At 38.3% G+C, this 16,553-nt stretch overlaps 1 protein-coding gene across 3 annotated transcripts in view; it reads left to right on the plus strand.

The window, feature by feature from the left end:
• The window catches only part of LOC127625304 (nectin-1-like), a 41,046-nt gene that overhangs the window by 20,063 nt on the left and 4,430 nt on the right, over positions 1-16,553 (plus strand). Inside the window, exons 2-6 of one of the 3 annotated variants that reach the window (XM_052100511.1) lie at positions 6,359-6,730; positions 8,820-9,119; positions 9,446-9,563; positions 10,556-10,707; positions 16,046-16,196. In XM_052100511.1, coding sequence (XP_051956471.1) covers positions 6,359-6,730; positions 8,820-9,119; positions 9,446-9,563; positions 10,556-10,707; positions 16,046-16,196 — 1,093 coding nt within the window. Of the gene's footprint in view, positions 1-6,358; positions 6,731-8,819; positions 9,120-9,445; positions 9,564-10,555; positions 10,708-13,040; positions 14,293-16,045; positions 16,197-16,553 lie in introns of those variants that run through there. The other 2 variants (XM_052100512.1, XM_052100510.1) reach the window with 2 other exon arrangements.

Raw genomic sequence — 16,553 nt, forward strand, 5'->3', positions numbered from 1 at the left:
TCATCAGTCGGATCAGGGAGGTGAAATGTGCAGTGCTCCTGGTAGCCCCACTCTGGAAGAACCAGACGTGGTTTCCAGAACTGATGCAGATGATGCAATCTGCCCCATGGCCGATTCGTTGAGGCTGGACCTCCTCAGGCAGGCCAGCGGGATGATTCTTCATCCCGCCCGATCTGTGGGCCCTTCATGCATGGCCCCTCAACGGGTTCCAGAGAACCTCCCCAGCGGAGTGTTGAGAACCATCACTGAGGTGCGGCGCCCTCTCAGGCCTTATATGCCCAAAAGTGGAAAGTGTTCAGTGACTGGTGTGATACCAAGAGCTTGAACCCCAAATCGTCGCGAGATACCAAGTGTACTCGCCTTTTTGCAAGAGCTGCTGGAGGTGGGCTGCACACCCTCCACGCTCAAAGTCTATGTGGCTGCCATAGCGGCGTCACACAATCCTGATAAAGGACGCTCATTAGGGAAAAGCGACCTAATCATTCGTTTCCTAAGAGGCTAGAAGGATGAACCCTCCTCGCCCCCTCGGTACCGATCTGGGACCTGGCCACGGTCCTGGGCGCACTCAAGAGTGCCCGTTCGAACCTCTCCAAACCGTGCACCTTAAACAGCTCTCGCTCAAAACTGCGCTCTTGCTGGCACTCGCCTCAGTCAAGAGAGTGGGCCACCTGCACGCGCTGTCATCAAGCTGCTTGCTTGGAATTTGGACCTAACGACTGCAGAGTTGTCCTTAGGCCAAAGCACGGGTATATTCCTAAAGTGCTCTCCACATCCTTCAGAGTACAGGTGATATCTCTGGCAGCGCTATCGTCTCCAGCAGGCAAAGCGACGCTAATTTACTCTGCCGGTCAGGGCGCTCAGAGTATACTTGGAGCGTTCTGCCCGTTCAGACAGATGGAACAATTATTTGTATGCTTTGGCGGCCGCACTAAAGGTCTCGCAGTTTCAAAGCAAAGAATATCAGCTGGATAGTAGATGCTATAAGCTGGCTTATGAAGCCAAGGGCCTTCAATGCCCCTTAGGCGTCAGAGCTCACTCTACGAGGAGCATGGCCTCCTCGTGGGCGTGGTCGAGTGGGATACCCATTGAAGATATTTGTGCGGCGGCAGGCTGGGCCTCGCCTTCGACATTTATCAGGTTTTATAACCAACAGGTCCCCTCATTGCATTCCAACATTCTATCAGCCTGACTGTAGTGTGGACTGGAGTACGTATATGCGGAGCATTATCTCCTCCCTTATAAGGTCCGTCTCTGACTGACTTAGAGGGTTTTTTATGCATATCAGTAAATAGAAAAATCAGTACATAAGATATGTGCTTGTGTTTTTACAATGAGCGCCCACCATGGGCCACCTTGGGGCAAAGGCGCTCTGTACTATCCCATTATATAGCCTCGCCGTTGGCCGGCTCGTTGAATAATCACTTTGCTTTAAGGCTCAGGCATCTGCCTCTGGCTATATAGAGCGAAGTCAGCACGCACTGGCGTTTTGCATGGTGTTCCCATAGCGTAAGCTACTTACGCAAGTGGAGAGACCTCTCGAAGGGAACGACTCGGTTACTAACGTAACCTCGGTTCCCTGAGAGGAGGGAACGAGTATTGCGTAAGCTGCCGTGCTTGTGCTTGGTCAGTCGCTTCAGTCGATTGAACCTAAAGAACTCTCATGACGGGGCGCCTAATATATAGCCTTAGCACGCCCATCTTGGCGGGCTCTGAGCGCGCGGGCGCAAAGCGCGCTCATTGGTTGCGCGTTCAGAGTCGCCCCGCCATTGGTTCGAGCAAGTTGCCGCAGCACAGCCAATGACCGAGCTGCCTTGCTCATTGCTGTCTGCTGTGCAGCTGCAATGCGTTTTACATAAAGACTTCAATATTTCTCGAGAAACTGAGTTTTCCCATAGCGTAAGCTACTTACGCAATACTCGTTCCCTCCTCTCAGGGAACCGAGGTTACGTTAGTAACCGAGTCGTTATTGGAGTAAAATGTCTTTACAATTTAAAATTGCCTGTACAAATTCTAAATCGCAGTCAGCTTTTAATTTTTTTCTCAGAATTCTGTTTAATTCGCTATTCTGATCAGTGCACATCTTTTGCTCATTGACAATTTCTCTGATCAGAATGCAGTGTGCAAAAAAATAACCAGTGAGGAACAGAACAGAAATCAGAAAGGTGAATAAAGAAAAACGAAAAGGCATAAAGAAATAACTGGGAGAAAAATATGTCTCCCTCCTGAGATGTGTTTTTAATAAATGAATTTTTTTTATGTAAAATGTATGCATGAGGGAAAAAATGTGCCAAAATCGCAATTAAATTTGCAATAGCAATATCAAGCAATGTTTCAAGAATGTCGATATTCAGTGTAATAGCCCTGGGATGCATTATTCTTTGTATCACTCTGCTAGTCTGTGTTTGACGCATTCTAGACAAAGCAATGGTTGATCCTATTTTAGCTTTGTTTGGAACTGTTTTTATTAGGAGAAAAAATAGACAAAATAACTGGCCATATTTGTCTAAAATATTAATAACTCCATATTAACTTTTTATTAAAGCTATGTCACACTCACAATTGTGCTGTAGTATATTAGCATGGCTGTGATAACCTGCAGATTTAATTGGTTAAATAAGCAATTTTGTTTAATAGACTTCATTGAGTGTGTGTTTCAAATTCCATTAATGTTTTGTCATACCTTGAACAGACAAATACAACACAATACAGTGAGATATTTCAACCTTGCTGCCATACAAAGAGCTAGAATCTTCCAAAAATAGGGAAAAATGTGTTTATGGTTATGTAAGGGACTTTGTCTCAGCATAGTGCACTTTTTTTTTTTTTAAGGGATTGTCTCCTGTTTTTAAGTGGTTTAACACTGGGTTTCCTCTGGATGTGTGGAGGCTTGGGGTTGGAGTATCACAAACACATTTTACAGGCAGAGGTGGGTAGAGTAGCCAAAAACTGTACTCAAGTAAAAGTACAATTACTTCAAAATCATAATTACTCAAGTAGAAGTACTAAATAATTAATAAATAAAAACGTTTTATAATAAAAAATATAAATAATTACTTGAGTAAGAGTAAGAGTAAGAAAGTATCCAATTAAAAGAGTTCTCAATAGTGAGTGTATATATATATATATATATATATATATATATATATATATATATATATATATATATATATATATATATGAAAGTGATGGTGAACTGTCAGTCCCTAACATTCTGTCTAACATATTTTGTGTTCCACATAATACAAAGCATCACACTGATTTGGAACAACATGAGGGTAGATAAATGATGACAGAATATTAAATTATGGCTGAGCTATCACTTTAAAGAGATTGTTTACCCAAAAATGAAAATTCTCTCATCATTTACTCACCCTAATGCCATCCCAGATGTGTATGACTTCCTTTCTTCTGCAGAACACAAATTCAGATTTTGAAAATAATATTTTATCTCTGTATGCCAAAATTTTGATGCTCCAAAAAGCACATAAAGGCAGTATAAAAGTAATCCATAAGACTCCAGTGGTTTGATCCATGTCTTCAGAAGTGATATGATAGGTGTGGGTGAGAAATAGATCAATATTTGTTATGTTTTGCTAGATAGCAGTGAGTGATATGCAGAGAAGAAATTGAAGCACCAAAAACAAAAAGAATGTGAAAGTGATCTGTTTCTCTGTTTCTCATCCACACCTATCACATCTCTTCTGAAGATACTAATTTAACCACTAGAGTCTTATGGATTATTTGTATGCTGATTTATGTTTGTTTGTTTAGCTTTAAAATGTTGCCACCAATTCACTTGCATTGTATGGACCTACAGAGCTGAGAAATTCTTCTAAAAATCTTAATTTGAGTTCAGCAGAAGAAAGTCAGTCATACACATCTGGTGTGGAATGAGGGTGAGTAAATAATGAGAATTCTTATTTTTGGGTGAACTATCCCTTTAAGGGCTCTTGTCAGATCTGGATGAATTTGTCAATAATAAAAGAGGTTTGGAAACATTTCTAGTAATTATTATAGTGGAAACGTGAAAATGTTCCTCAAGGACATTATATATAATGCTGAAATAAAAACCAAAGCAAGATCATGTTTTATTAATGCCTTCTTTCGCTATTTCATAGATTTTACAGTCCTGTGTGGATTCTTATTTCAGTGTAGTTACAGTTTTACAGTGTTGTATGTATTTAGTTCTGTACAGCAGTACCGCCACTCTCTAAATGCAGAGTATACAACCTACGGAGGGCACCAACTCCGGTCGTGGAACACTCGCTGTGTCTGAAACCACCCCCTATCCACTATATAGTGCACTATTTCAAGTTTTCGCTATTTTGTAGGAGTGTCTGAATCCTGAGTGAGCTACTCGTTCCCACAATGCACTCTAATTTAAAGTGTACATTTCAAGTACACTCGATGGCAGTTAATTTCCCACAATCCACCACGGGGAAGATTTACGAGCTGAGAGTTTACTGCTTCCTTCACTCCTGCAATGATTTATTTCATGCTGAATGTAGTAAATAACTTTTTGACAAATCATTACAGGATTAAAATAACATATAGAGAGACAAAACATACAGATACATTTTAAAGTGTACTCTTTATTTGATCAAATGTGTTTACCCTTTATATTAATGCACAGTATCTTTTAAAATGACAAACAGAATGAAGATTTATTGTATTAATATAGTATTTAATAAGAATAACAAGTAAGGCCCAAGTATTTTAAAATTTCATATGTGACGTTTCTGCACCAGCCCCAGAGCTCCGAGATATAGTGCACTGACTGCCATTCACTAGATATGAAATTGTGAATGAGTGAACGATTGCAGACACAGTTACTCTCGTCGCCACGATTGCCTCGTGCCCGCACATCTCACACGCCCCGCAGAAATGCTGCCTGTTCATGCTCCAGTTGTCGATCACGCGAATGGCAGTGATTTACACTTAACTTGGATGTTTACATAGATTTATACAGTTTATCCGCCTGAAGTAGCTGCGATAGTTTCCAGTACCCCTGCGAGGGCAAGGAGTAAATGCATAAATACTGCTTCTGAAATGCGGGACAAAGGGCACTGATATATTGCTGCATTGATTTAAAAATTTACTCTTAATAACTGATGTCATAAGAGCTCATTACACAGAAAAGCCAGTGTTAGAATTAGAGCCAAAACTTCCCTCAGCGTGCTGCCTTAAATTAGAGCTGTGATTTTAATCTTGAAATATCAGCTTGTCTTGGTGTTAAATGAAGGCATTTCATTACGAAACTACTCTTTTTTTGTACTGTGTGGAGGGAAGAAAGTGTTTCACTTTGTTTGAAGAGCTTGATGCTGCTGCAGTGATTGTGTCAGTCTGTGACACCGGCTCAGCGCGTGCAGCTCTGTGAACTTCCACTGAGCTAATTGTTCAAGTTCTGAAATAGCTGCAGCACATGTTTTATATTTACAGCATTGGGGAGACGGGGCTACTCATCACATGGGGAAATTGTCACATTGGCTATATCTCAGTAACTAAGATTTTAAAGGGTAAGTTTATACAAAAATGAAAATTATCTCACCATTTACTCACCCTCACCTAAGATGTGAGTGACTTTCTTTCCTCTGCTGAACACAAATTGAGATTTTTGGAACAATATCTCAGCTCAGTATGTCCATATAATGCAAGTGAATGGTGACCAGAACTCTGAAGCAGGGACATGCACAGACAATTTACATTTATTCGTTTGGCAGACACTTTTACCAAAGCGACTTACAAAAGAGGAAAACTTCATCTTAAGGAGACAGTGGTATGAAAAGTGCCATATTACAAAGTTTCACTAGCATCAGAATAGTATTCAAAACAGATTAAAGTACAACAAGAAATGTCTTTATTTTCTTTGTATTTTTTTGCGACTGGTTAAGTGCTCATGGAAAAGATGTGTTTTTAGCTATATTTTGAAGACAGAAAGTGAGTCAGCTTCACGGATGGAGTTGGGAAGGTCATTCCAACAATGTGGTATGATGAACGTTGGTGTAATGTATTAAATGAATTTATATTTAATGTATATATTATATATAATGCATATTTGTTTCCTGGGCAGTAACAAAATTCTTCAATGCTTTCTACAGATTACTTACTAGGAATTTTTCTTTGTGCCTTTCATTAGTCAATAAATATTCTTATGCTTACAACATTAAACAATTTAGAAGGTTTGTTTTTTCCTAATATGGTATGTTTTCATGTTCAAGATTTGCTTGTTGATGCTAGTCATCTGTACATCCATGTGAGCATTATTGAGATAATGCAGTTTACATATACACATACATCCACACATATGCTGCTATCACACAAGTAATGTAACCCTGACTGTTAATCCTTTTATTGTCAGGTGTTCATGGCCAAATGGTCCAGATGGACAGCAGTAAGTCAGGATTTGTGGGCTCACAGATAGAGCTGCGCTGTCAGTTTGTCAACAGCAACCCACCTGTAAAGATTTCCCAGGTCACATGGCAGAAATTGGTCAATGGCACCAAGCAGAACGTGGCCATCGCCAATCCTGCGCTGGGTGTGTCAGTGCTGCCACCCTTTAAAGAGCGTGTACGCTTCAAAAACCCTGCTGTCCGCCAGCGCACTCCTTCTCTGGAGGACACCACCATAGTATTCAACAAACTGAGACTGTCTGATGAATCTACCTACATCTGCGAGTACACAACCTTCCCAGCAGGCAACAGGGAGAACATGGTCAATCTGACTGTTTATGGTATGTAAATGCTTTTTTCTCCTTGTACTAAATGTACAAGGTTCCCTGTCCACAAATGCCACAACCACAAACACTTGTTAAAAACTTGTGAAGGAATAGTTAACCCAAAATATAAATTATTGTCATTATTTACTTAACATATTTTTTTGCAAAACAAAATGCTTTTATAATTTTTTTGAACCAAAAGGATTCCACCATTTTAATAATAATAATAATAATTATAAATAATATTAAAAAAGCTACTTTTTAACTACTCCTAGACTCTTTGTCTGATTCACACACAATTTGGAGTATATCATCTACAGACCCTCCTGACAAATATTTGACAAAATAATTTTGATTCTTCAAAATGCTTCAGGGATGCATGTCATTAAAATATCTGGGCATGGCCCATTTTCGCTTATCAACAGATTTCTTCAAAATACAAAGCCCAAACTTAAGGAAACTTAGTGAACTTCAACAAAAACTGTTCATCAAGGAAGTTGGAATTTGTTATACATCTTTTATTCAAGTGCTTACATATCCTTAAAATATTGATTAGACAAATCAACAAAAATGGCTTCATTGTGAGCATTTGTTAAGGTCCAAAAAGAAGGGGAAAAAAGCACTGATCTAGTCTGATCTGTAAACATATCGTTCTTTTGAGACAGTTCTTTTAAATAAACCTGGTTGATCTTCACAATTAGAACTAAATGGTTCGTTGCATTTTCATGCGCAGTTATTAGAGCTACTGCTGTTTTTTGAGTAGACGAGCTATAGTCTTCATCTGTCTTTCCAAGTTTACAAGACACAATGGAAGATCAACTATTTTAAGGAAGGATGTTAGCTGAGGAAATGTTAAATGCACGTCACAAGTCACCATTGTCTTTTGGAGCATGAACACAATGCCAAGGTCAATTGTGGTCTGATTAATGTGTCTACGCTTGACAAAGCCAAGATACAATTATCTATATTATCAAGGTCTGTTAATCCGATTTCGCCAAAATATTGGACTGGAAATAAGATTTCAGTCGTATGTATTAGTTCAATGTTTTAGTGACTTTTATTAAGTTGCGCATAAATGTACTGACTGAGAAATAATGATGGAATTTTTTTATTTTTGGCTGAACTATTCCTTTACCATTGAACAAGTTCAAGGCCCCTACAATAAGGGATTGATTTAGTGTTTAAGAGGCACATTAAAAATGCTTACATGAAACCAGTGCTACACTAAAGTCTGATTAAGCCTTAGTGATTAACAGAAAAATCGCAATCATCTGATTACTCTCAATACCCGATCTTTGAAACTGATGGTACATCTAATAGAGACATGTAACAATGGATTTAACACTATGCAACTTTTATCATAAATGTTAAACACCAATGGATCGAGTTAAACATCTGTCTTGGTTATTCAGAATTGGTCAAAATTATATGCATACAAGCATTGAGCTCTAAACAATATGTAGAATGTTATGTATGGGTAAAATACTGATTGCTACTTAATATGTAAGTAGTGGGTGGAGTCATTGAGTGATGACAGGAGAGCTACTCTTAGAGGATGAGTGCAATGTGAGAATTATAAAGGCAAGTTTCTTCATTCCTGAATTGGGGTTGTCATCCTCTGTTAGTCAAAGTTAATCACAGACATAACATAGAACTCCAGGAATTCAGTCAAAAAGCAAAAATATGTCCTTGCAGGACCATTTATTTTTAGCATCATGTTATATGTAGGTTATTGTGTGCCAAGGTTGTGTTGCAGTGGCTTTTTGCTAATATTCTGTGATGGTCACAGGTAAACTGAGATTGACTTTTGTTTCTGATATAAGTAAAACTTTCCACTTTACCTAGGAATGATTTCTCTGCATGTTTCATCATTTTTCAAGGTACGATTGAATTGCAAAGAGGCCTGTGTCACAATGATGTTTCCAGGAAAACTATTATAAAATAATGCATTACATTTCCTTAATGAAAAATTAAAACATGAATAAGCAGCACATCTTGCAAAACATAACATGGCACAGAATCTTACAGTAATCCAGTGGTCTGCAGTGCAAGAAATATCCTTGTGCATACTGTATGTGCTAATCCTCTGTATTCGTTCATGCAGCTCGCCCTATGATCCAGATGGGTCTGTCTACACCCTCTATAGTGGCAGGATCCAAAGACCTGAAGATGATTGTTGCCACATGCGTTTCAGCCAATGGGAAGCCACCTGGTGTGATCACATGGGAAACTGATTTGGATGGAGAATCCAACAACCAGGAGATCCGCAACCTTGATGGGACCGTCACAGTGCGCAGCGATTACTTGGTGGTTCCCAGTCGAGAAATACACCAACAGCTGCTCACCTGTGTTTCCACATATAATGATGAACAGTACACTGAAAGTGTAACGCTCAACATTCAGTGTAAGAACCCATGCTTAACTATTGCTTTAAATGTACAGTTATTACTAAGAATGCTAAATAATCTTTAAAGGAACTGCAACAGCCTTTCTTTATTGCATTTTATTCATTAAAAGGGAATTTCCTATCCAAAACTTTAATTTCTTTAAGCATCCATTTTACAAAATGCTCATAAAGACGATACACACATCTGAACACACTAAGGAAAATAGATGCATCATAGTGTTTCTCTATCTCAGCTGGTGCAGCATAGCACTAATGCATTTAAGTAAGTTGCTTTGGGTAAAAGTGTCTGAATGTCATTGCACTGTTTTGTTCCTTGTCTACAGATGAACCAGAGGTAATAATTGAGGGCTTTGATGGGAATTGGTATTTGAACAGAGAAAATGTTCAGCTCACCTGCCTGGCTGATGCCAACCCACCAATCTCTTTGTTTCAGTGGAGATAGTAAGTCTACTGACTTTAATTCTGTGCTATCAATAGTTTCAGATAAACAATGTCTGTGATATACGTATATCTTTGATATCTATCCTTATATAAAAAATGTTCAGTTAAAGGGAGAGTTCACCCAATAATGACATTTCTGTTATCATTTTCTCAGTGTCAGTCACCATTCACTCCCTTTGCATTTATTTTTTGTACAATGAAAGTGAATGGTGACTGAGGCTAACATTCTGCCTAACATCTCCTTTTGTGTTCCATGGAAGAAAGAAAGACAAACAGGTTTGGAGCAACATGAGGTTGAGTAAATGAAGACAGAATTTTCATGTTTGGGCATTTTCAACTATACCTTTAATACATTTAAATGGATAAAGATCTGAAAATAATATCAGCCATAATGGGCCATAGTTTACTCTAAAATAATTTTAAGTTATCTTATTCAAGTTATATTAACTAATATTTTAAGTTGTCTAAATCAGCCGTTTTTAGTTGGACCACTGATTTAGGGGGATAAACTTCTGCATTACCAATGTAATTCCTGTGAATGGAATTCCCGTTCAGGTTAGGCCGTGTACCTATTTGGTATCCTTGCACTTATTGTTATTTTTTTATATATTTTTTTTTTACAAGATTCTTATTTAGAATGATGGGGAGTACAGTAGTTGAAAGGTTAGATATAACTTTGCACAGGCAAAATTAGTAAGCAGTTTTTTCACACAAGTATCATATTAAAATATTTAATGTTTTAGTCTAGTGGCTGTGCTTTCAAAAGATTGTGTATTTTATATTTATTATTACATTACATTAAGTACATTTTGCTTGCTTTTACAAACTGAGGGACAAGTTAAAATTAATAACATTTTACTTTTATTGAACCTGGAACATTACTGTAAGATATTGAATAACTTCAGGCCTTTGGGCATCTGTCAGTTCTTTGTCAGTTTCAGTTTCAGTTTCAATCTTTTATGCAAGATCTGATCAGTATTTTCTCTCTCTAGCTTGAACGGTTCTCTGCCGAGTACAGCAGAGGTCCGAGAAGACGTGCTGATGTTCAAAGGACCTGTAACCTATGACATAACAGGGAAATATATCTGTGATGCCTCCAACAGCATTGGGACAGGATCAGCATCCATTGAGGTCACCGTCACAGGTATGTTGTTGCAACTTCCTCTGAAATGAATGCATGCGAATGTGTGCGTTCCTGTGCATGTAAATATGCATGTAAATCTTTTAGTAACTTTTTTGTCTTAACACCATAATCAGCACAAATCTTACTCTTGACTGCCTCTGAAACATCACTTAAAAGAAATACTTAGGCAACAACAAATATTCTGTCATCACTTACTCTCATGTCAACCTGTATTTTAACCTGTATGACTTTATTTCTTCGATGGAACACAAAATTAGATGTTAGGCAGAATGTGAGCCTCAGTCACAATTCATTTTCATTGTATGGAAAAAGATGAAATGAAAGTAAAAGGTGACTGAAACTAACATTCTGCCTAACATCTTCTTTTGTGTTCCACTTACGAAAGTAAGTCATTCTGGTTTGGAACAACATAAGAGTGAGTGACTAAGGAAAGAAATTTCATTTTTGCATGAACTATTATGATGCTCCCTGCCTGAAACTGTATTTAGATCTTTGCTCCTTGTGTGTTTTTGATACAGTGCCTTGCAGGGGCAGCACTTTGCATGTGGCTGCAAGTTTGTGTCTTACTCCTGGCTGGTGATAGCCTTGGTTTGCATTTCACTCCCTGCATGCAGTTAACATAAGGTGTGGTCTATAGAAGCATGTTTACATTTACAGTATGTGCATGTTCATGTATGCATGATGCTTCTTGTCTGAAGTCCTGCTGTCTTTGCAAGGTACTCTCTTTGCTTGAGTGACAACCCCTAGGAAAAAATTCCATGTAGACTGCAAAACGTGAACACAACCCTTCCCTGTCCCTACACCCTCCTGTTTCTCTTTTAATAATCCATATTGTTATTCTAAATGGAGAGGGTCTTTGGTTCTCAACTGGTGGGTCACAAATCTGTTCTGATTAGGTTGCAAACAGAAGGGAAAACCATTCTAAATGCAAATACTTTATATATTAACATGTATTTTTGTTATATGAAATCCACCTGTCACTTGGTACCATGGTTAATACTGATACAATATTTGTCCCAGTGTTTTTCCATGTCTTAGACTTGTAAATCACACTGCTGAAGCTGTTTATGAATAGTAAAAAAAAAAAAAAAATGTAATTCTGTCATTAACTCACCATAATGCTGCTCCAAACCAGTACGAATTTGTACAATAGAAGAAAAGGTACATTTTATTTAAGGAGTTTATTTGTCATATAATAATAATGAAAAGTGAAAGTAAAAAGTCTGTCAAGCTATAAAAGGACAAAAAAACACCATAGAAAAAATGTAAAACATAAGTCCAGTCTCTGTCGTACCGGAGCTTATTCTGCTATCATTCGCCTAGCGCAGTGGCGGTGCTGTATTTCTTGGTGCCCTAGGTGAGATCCGACGTGGCGCCTCCTTAAAATAAAATGTAACCCTCCTCTCCTAGTTTTCATTGATGCAAAATCATCAATTAATTTGTCATATCTGCCCAGCAATCAAATGGTTGGTATTAATTTGCCAAGACCACTGATTCGATCCTGTGTCACGGTGTACCTATATAGTTGTTCATGGTTATCTTATGTTTGTTCAGAATGTAAGAATGCTTTATGAACATCCATAATCCAAACCATATAGAGCCTTTAAGGCTGAGTAGCCTGACAGGAATAACTTGGGGCACCTTTCTCCAGTAGTGGTCTTGTGAACTCTGTGCGGGGTGGCACAATTTGAGGCACCTTTTTTCCCAATGCGATCGAGCCAGGGCTGGGGCAGCAAAATTTGGGGTACCTTTCTCCCATCACGATCTTGCAATGTCTGTGTGGGAGCAGCCAAGCAGGTACCCTGTCATGCTGCCTTAGAGAGAGTTTCTGCCCTAGGTGGCTGCCTATATCGCCTATGCCACAAAGCACTACTGGCCTAGGGGCACTGTTTTAAGCGCACAAGTGCTCCGCCGTCAGCTTTGAGGAGTTCAGCCAGTGGGAAGAAATGTGTATAAATTTGTAGCTTCCATTTTTAATTCCAGCACTTTTTTAAATGATTTCATTTAATTTGAGAGTGCATTTGAGATTCACTATTCACTTTCGTCAAATGGCAAATAAACCCTATTAAGAAAGAACATCAAATGGTTAGTATGGCATTAGCGTGAGTAAATAATACAGATTTAACATTTGTGGTAGAACTTCCTATAATTTTAAAAACACTTTTGCTCACTGTCTACTGCACTGTAGACAATTTTGTCACGATGTTGGGTTGCAACTTGATGCAAAATCTGCATCCTGAATCAAAACTAGTTGAGAACCACTGGTCTATATAGCTTTTTTTTTCCAGTGGAGCTCTCAAACCCTTTTCCCTACATGGTCTTTCCTTACCCAGAATTCCCTAGTTACCCACGTGAGATGTCTCAGGAGCAACATCATGTTGGTACTGTCATTGGTGGAGCTGTTGTGTGTGGTGTGGTACTTTTGGCGGCCATTACTCTCCTGGTAGTGTTTGTCTATCGGCGGAGATGCAGGTTTAAAGGAGATTACAGTACCAAAAAGCAAATCCTTGGAAATGGCTATGACATGGCTGGCAGCCTGCCCCAGCATCCCTCTCAGAGCATGACCTTCTCCGAAGACTCAGATGAAGAGATGAAAAAGCTTGAATTTTACAGAGGCTCCAGTTTATTAGGAGGAAGCATTCAGGAGTTTCACAACAGCCAAGATAGCAGAATGGCCTACCACACGGAACTCACTGAGGAGCATGAGAGGTGTGGATACAATGAGCAGACTTACATTTATGATTATGGATCTGAGGTAGAAGTCTCAGTGGACATGGTTCCTCAAATGGATGGCTCTGTCATTTCCAAAGAAGAGTGGTATGTGTAGAAGACTTTGAGCTAATCAGACACGTTTATCGTCTTCTACCATCCCCTCAAACTCATTCCTTGCAGACTCATTCCTTGCCATCTCCCTCCTTTAAAGCAGGAATTGGGTTACATTTGTGTGATTATCTGAATTGTTGACATGAAAGTCCAAACTAATGAAGGATGGTTCTGAACTGACAAATGATTGGCCATGTCATTGATTTTGCATGAGATAATGACCTCTTACAAACACTAAAAGCTTTTGCAAGCTGGATGTGGGTTGAAATCTTAAGGATGCCCTGCCATTGTATTGAGAAAACAGTTTTGCTTCTGTGTTTACTCATTTGTTTTATTGCCATTTGTTTTAAACTGTGGTATGTCCCATAAACTGTGAAAGTCTTACACTGGATATAATTTTGCACAGAATAGTGACTTTCTGGCTGCTTTTATCACAGCTCTTAAATACAACTACCCTGGAAACACATACAGCTAAATCAAATATTTTCCACAATTAACCTCTATAATAAGTCCTTGCACTGTATCAGCAATTTACTGCATACCTTAGTGGTAAAGTGTTTACATGTAGTGTCAATGCCATAATATTACATAATATGATGTACTACATAAATGGTTTAAATAGTTTTTTTTTAGGTCTCTTTGTGTAAACTAATGTTTTAACTAATGTTTCTTGTGGGTGTCCTTGGTGGGTGATCGCCCTGGGCATCATAATCAGTATAGCAGGCACAATACTTGATCAACAAACAGCAGCGGTACAAGTACACAGGGTACAGAAAATTTGGCAAATTTATATAACAAATTTTAATAAGTTATGTTTGTATATATAACATTATATATATATATATATATATATATATATATATATATATATATATATATATATATATATATATATATAAACATGTTTAATGCCAATTGGCATCGTTTTTGTATTTTTATTTATTTATTTATTGTACTTTTCATTTTTTTTATTGCAACGAAAATTGCCCAACTTGTTTTTACTGTATAGTTTGTAAAATTGTGCTTCATTTATTAAGGAAAAAACTTGTGTGGGTTCAAAATGCGTATCATTATTATGCTGCCAAGCCAAACATACTGTGATATACAGTGCTTGTTCTCTACTGTTATCTTGTGATTTGTACTAAATGTCAGTAAGTCTAGTGAATCCTTGGCTGACATATAAATAAAAACATAACCACCATCTACAAGTCAATTCACAAGTTTGCGTGTTCATATAATCTTGAGATAATGGAAAATGGTTTAACTAGTTGCTGTCCACAACAGAGGGTCTCGAGTGCAATACTTGATTTGAATACATGTTAATAGATCACTGGAAGTGTAATAGAAGTGAATGTATATTAAGAGAGGGATAGAGGGATGTGAGCCTATATACTCTAGTGGTGATTGCGAGATTAGATGAACGTGCTCCTCCCGAACTTTTATTTAGAACTCCAATTAAGATGAAATTGTACAATATAATGTATTTTAGTCTAATTATGAGGTATGTTCTGCTTCTGATAAGGTTATTGGGAAAACATGAAGAAGTTCCATCCAAGCAAAGCAATTTAAGAGGAATGTTTGGGGTCATCTGTTCCGGACGTTCTTTGTTAGAGGCTGGCTTTTGTCTGTACAAAGTGGAAACATTATGCCATTAACATCTCTTTTACAGCCATTAGACCCCCCATGACACAATTCCCTTTTCCTAGTTTGCCATCGACATCATTGTTGTTTTATGTACACAATGAGCCAAGGGAAAGCTCACATGAATACCTTTCATAGCAGCCCCGTTTGTTGATATGAGTTTGCACAAAAGAAAGGCATGTATGCTAAAATGAGGCGGATGTGTGCTTTCTTTCTCACCAGCATTAAACAATAGGGCTTGGTCCTTACAAAAGAACTATTATCAATACTTTAATAGCAGAAACATACATTGGAAATGATGTTTCAGAGGCATTTACTTAAATCTGCAGTAGTATTCCAGTACAATCTGATATTACAAATTACTAAAGCTTTTATTCTTTGGAAACCCTTTACAATAACGTTGTTGCATTAGTTAAAGCAATAGTTAACTTGAACAAACAGTGAACTATATTTTCACAGCATGTACTGTATAATCTTGGTTAATATTCATCACATTTTAACATTACAAATTGTATAGCTACTTCAACATTAGTCAATGGATAATGAACCAGTATTAAAAAATAGTATATTGTATGACTTTCTTTCTTCCATGAAACACAAAAGATGTTAGGCAGAATGACAGCCTCAGTCACCATTCACGTTCATTGTAGCTTTTTTCCATACAATGAAAGTAGATGGTGACTGAGGCTTTAATTTTACCTTAAATCTCCTATTGTGCTGTATTCGTAAGAAAGAACATACTGATTTGGACCAACATGAGGATGAGTAAATGAGTAAATGATGATACAACAGTATTGTAAAGTGTAACAATAAAGTCAGTATGTTGTGCATTTGGTGAAATTAGCCAGGAGATGCCCACCATTTATTTTCCCAGCAGAAAAGCCCCTGTCATTGAGTGCCGCAGAGAGGGTGATGGGTGTCCTTGGATGGGTGATCGCCCTGGGCATCATATTCAGTATAGTAGGCACAATATACTTGGTCAACAAACAGCAGCGACACAAGCACATAGAGTCGGACAATGGCTCGTAAGTACTTAACTCCATTAGAAATGCTACACTCATTAGGATACCTTTTCAAGTATCAGCCTGGGACTTTACCAATGAGGCCTTTATAATGTCAACTGAAGTGGTTTTTATCCATATATGAGTGCAAAATTAAAGGGTAACTAAACCCCTGCTCAGAGTCTGACTCCACCCACTAGCAATATTTGAAAAATGCTGGAAAAGTGGGCAGACACCAGCGGGGATAGAGGGGACGAAACGAGGGCTGGGCTGAGCGGGGGGGCGTGCACCTGAGACCCGTAGTGACGGATTAATTGACAGCTGCTGTCAGACTCTAAAATGGAGAGTGACTGGAGTGGTAATTTTCTCCAGGAGTATTAC

This window comes from Xyrauchen texanus, chromosome 31 (assembly GCF_025860055.1).
Source record: "Xyrauchen texanus isolate HMW12.3.18 chromosome 31, RBS_HiC_50CHRs, whole genome shotgun sequence".
Classification (NCBI taxonomy): Eukaryota; Metazoa; Chordata; class Actinopteri; order Cypriniformes; family Catostomidae; genus Xyrauchen; species Xyrauchen texanus.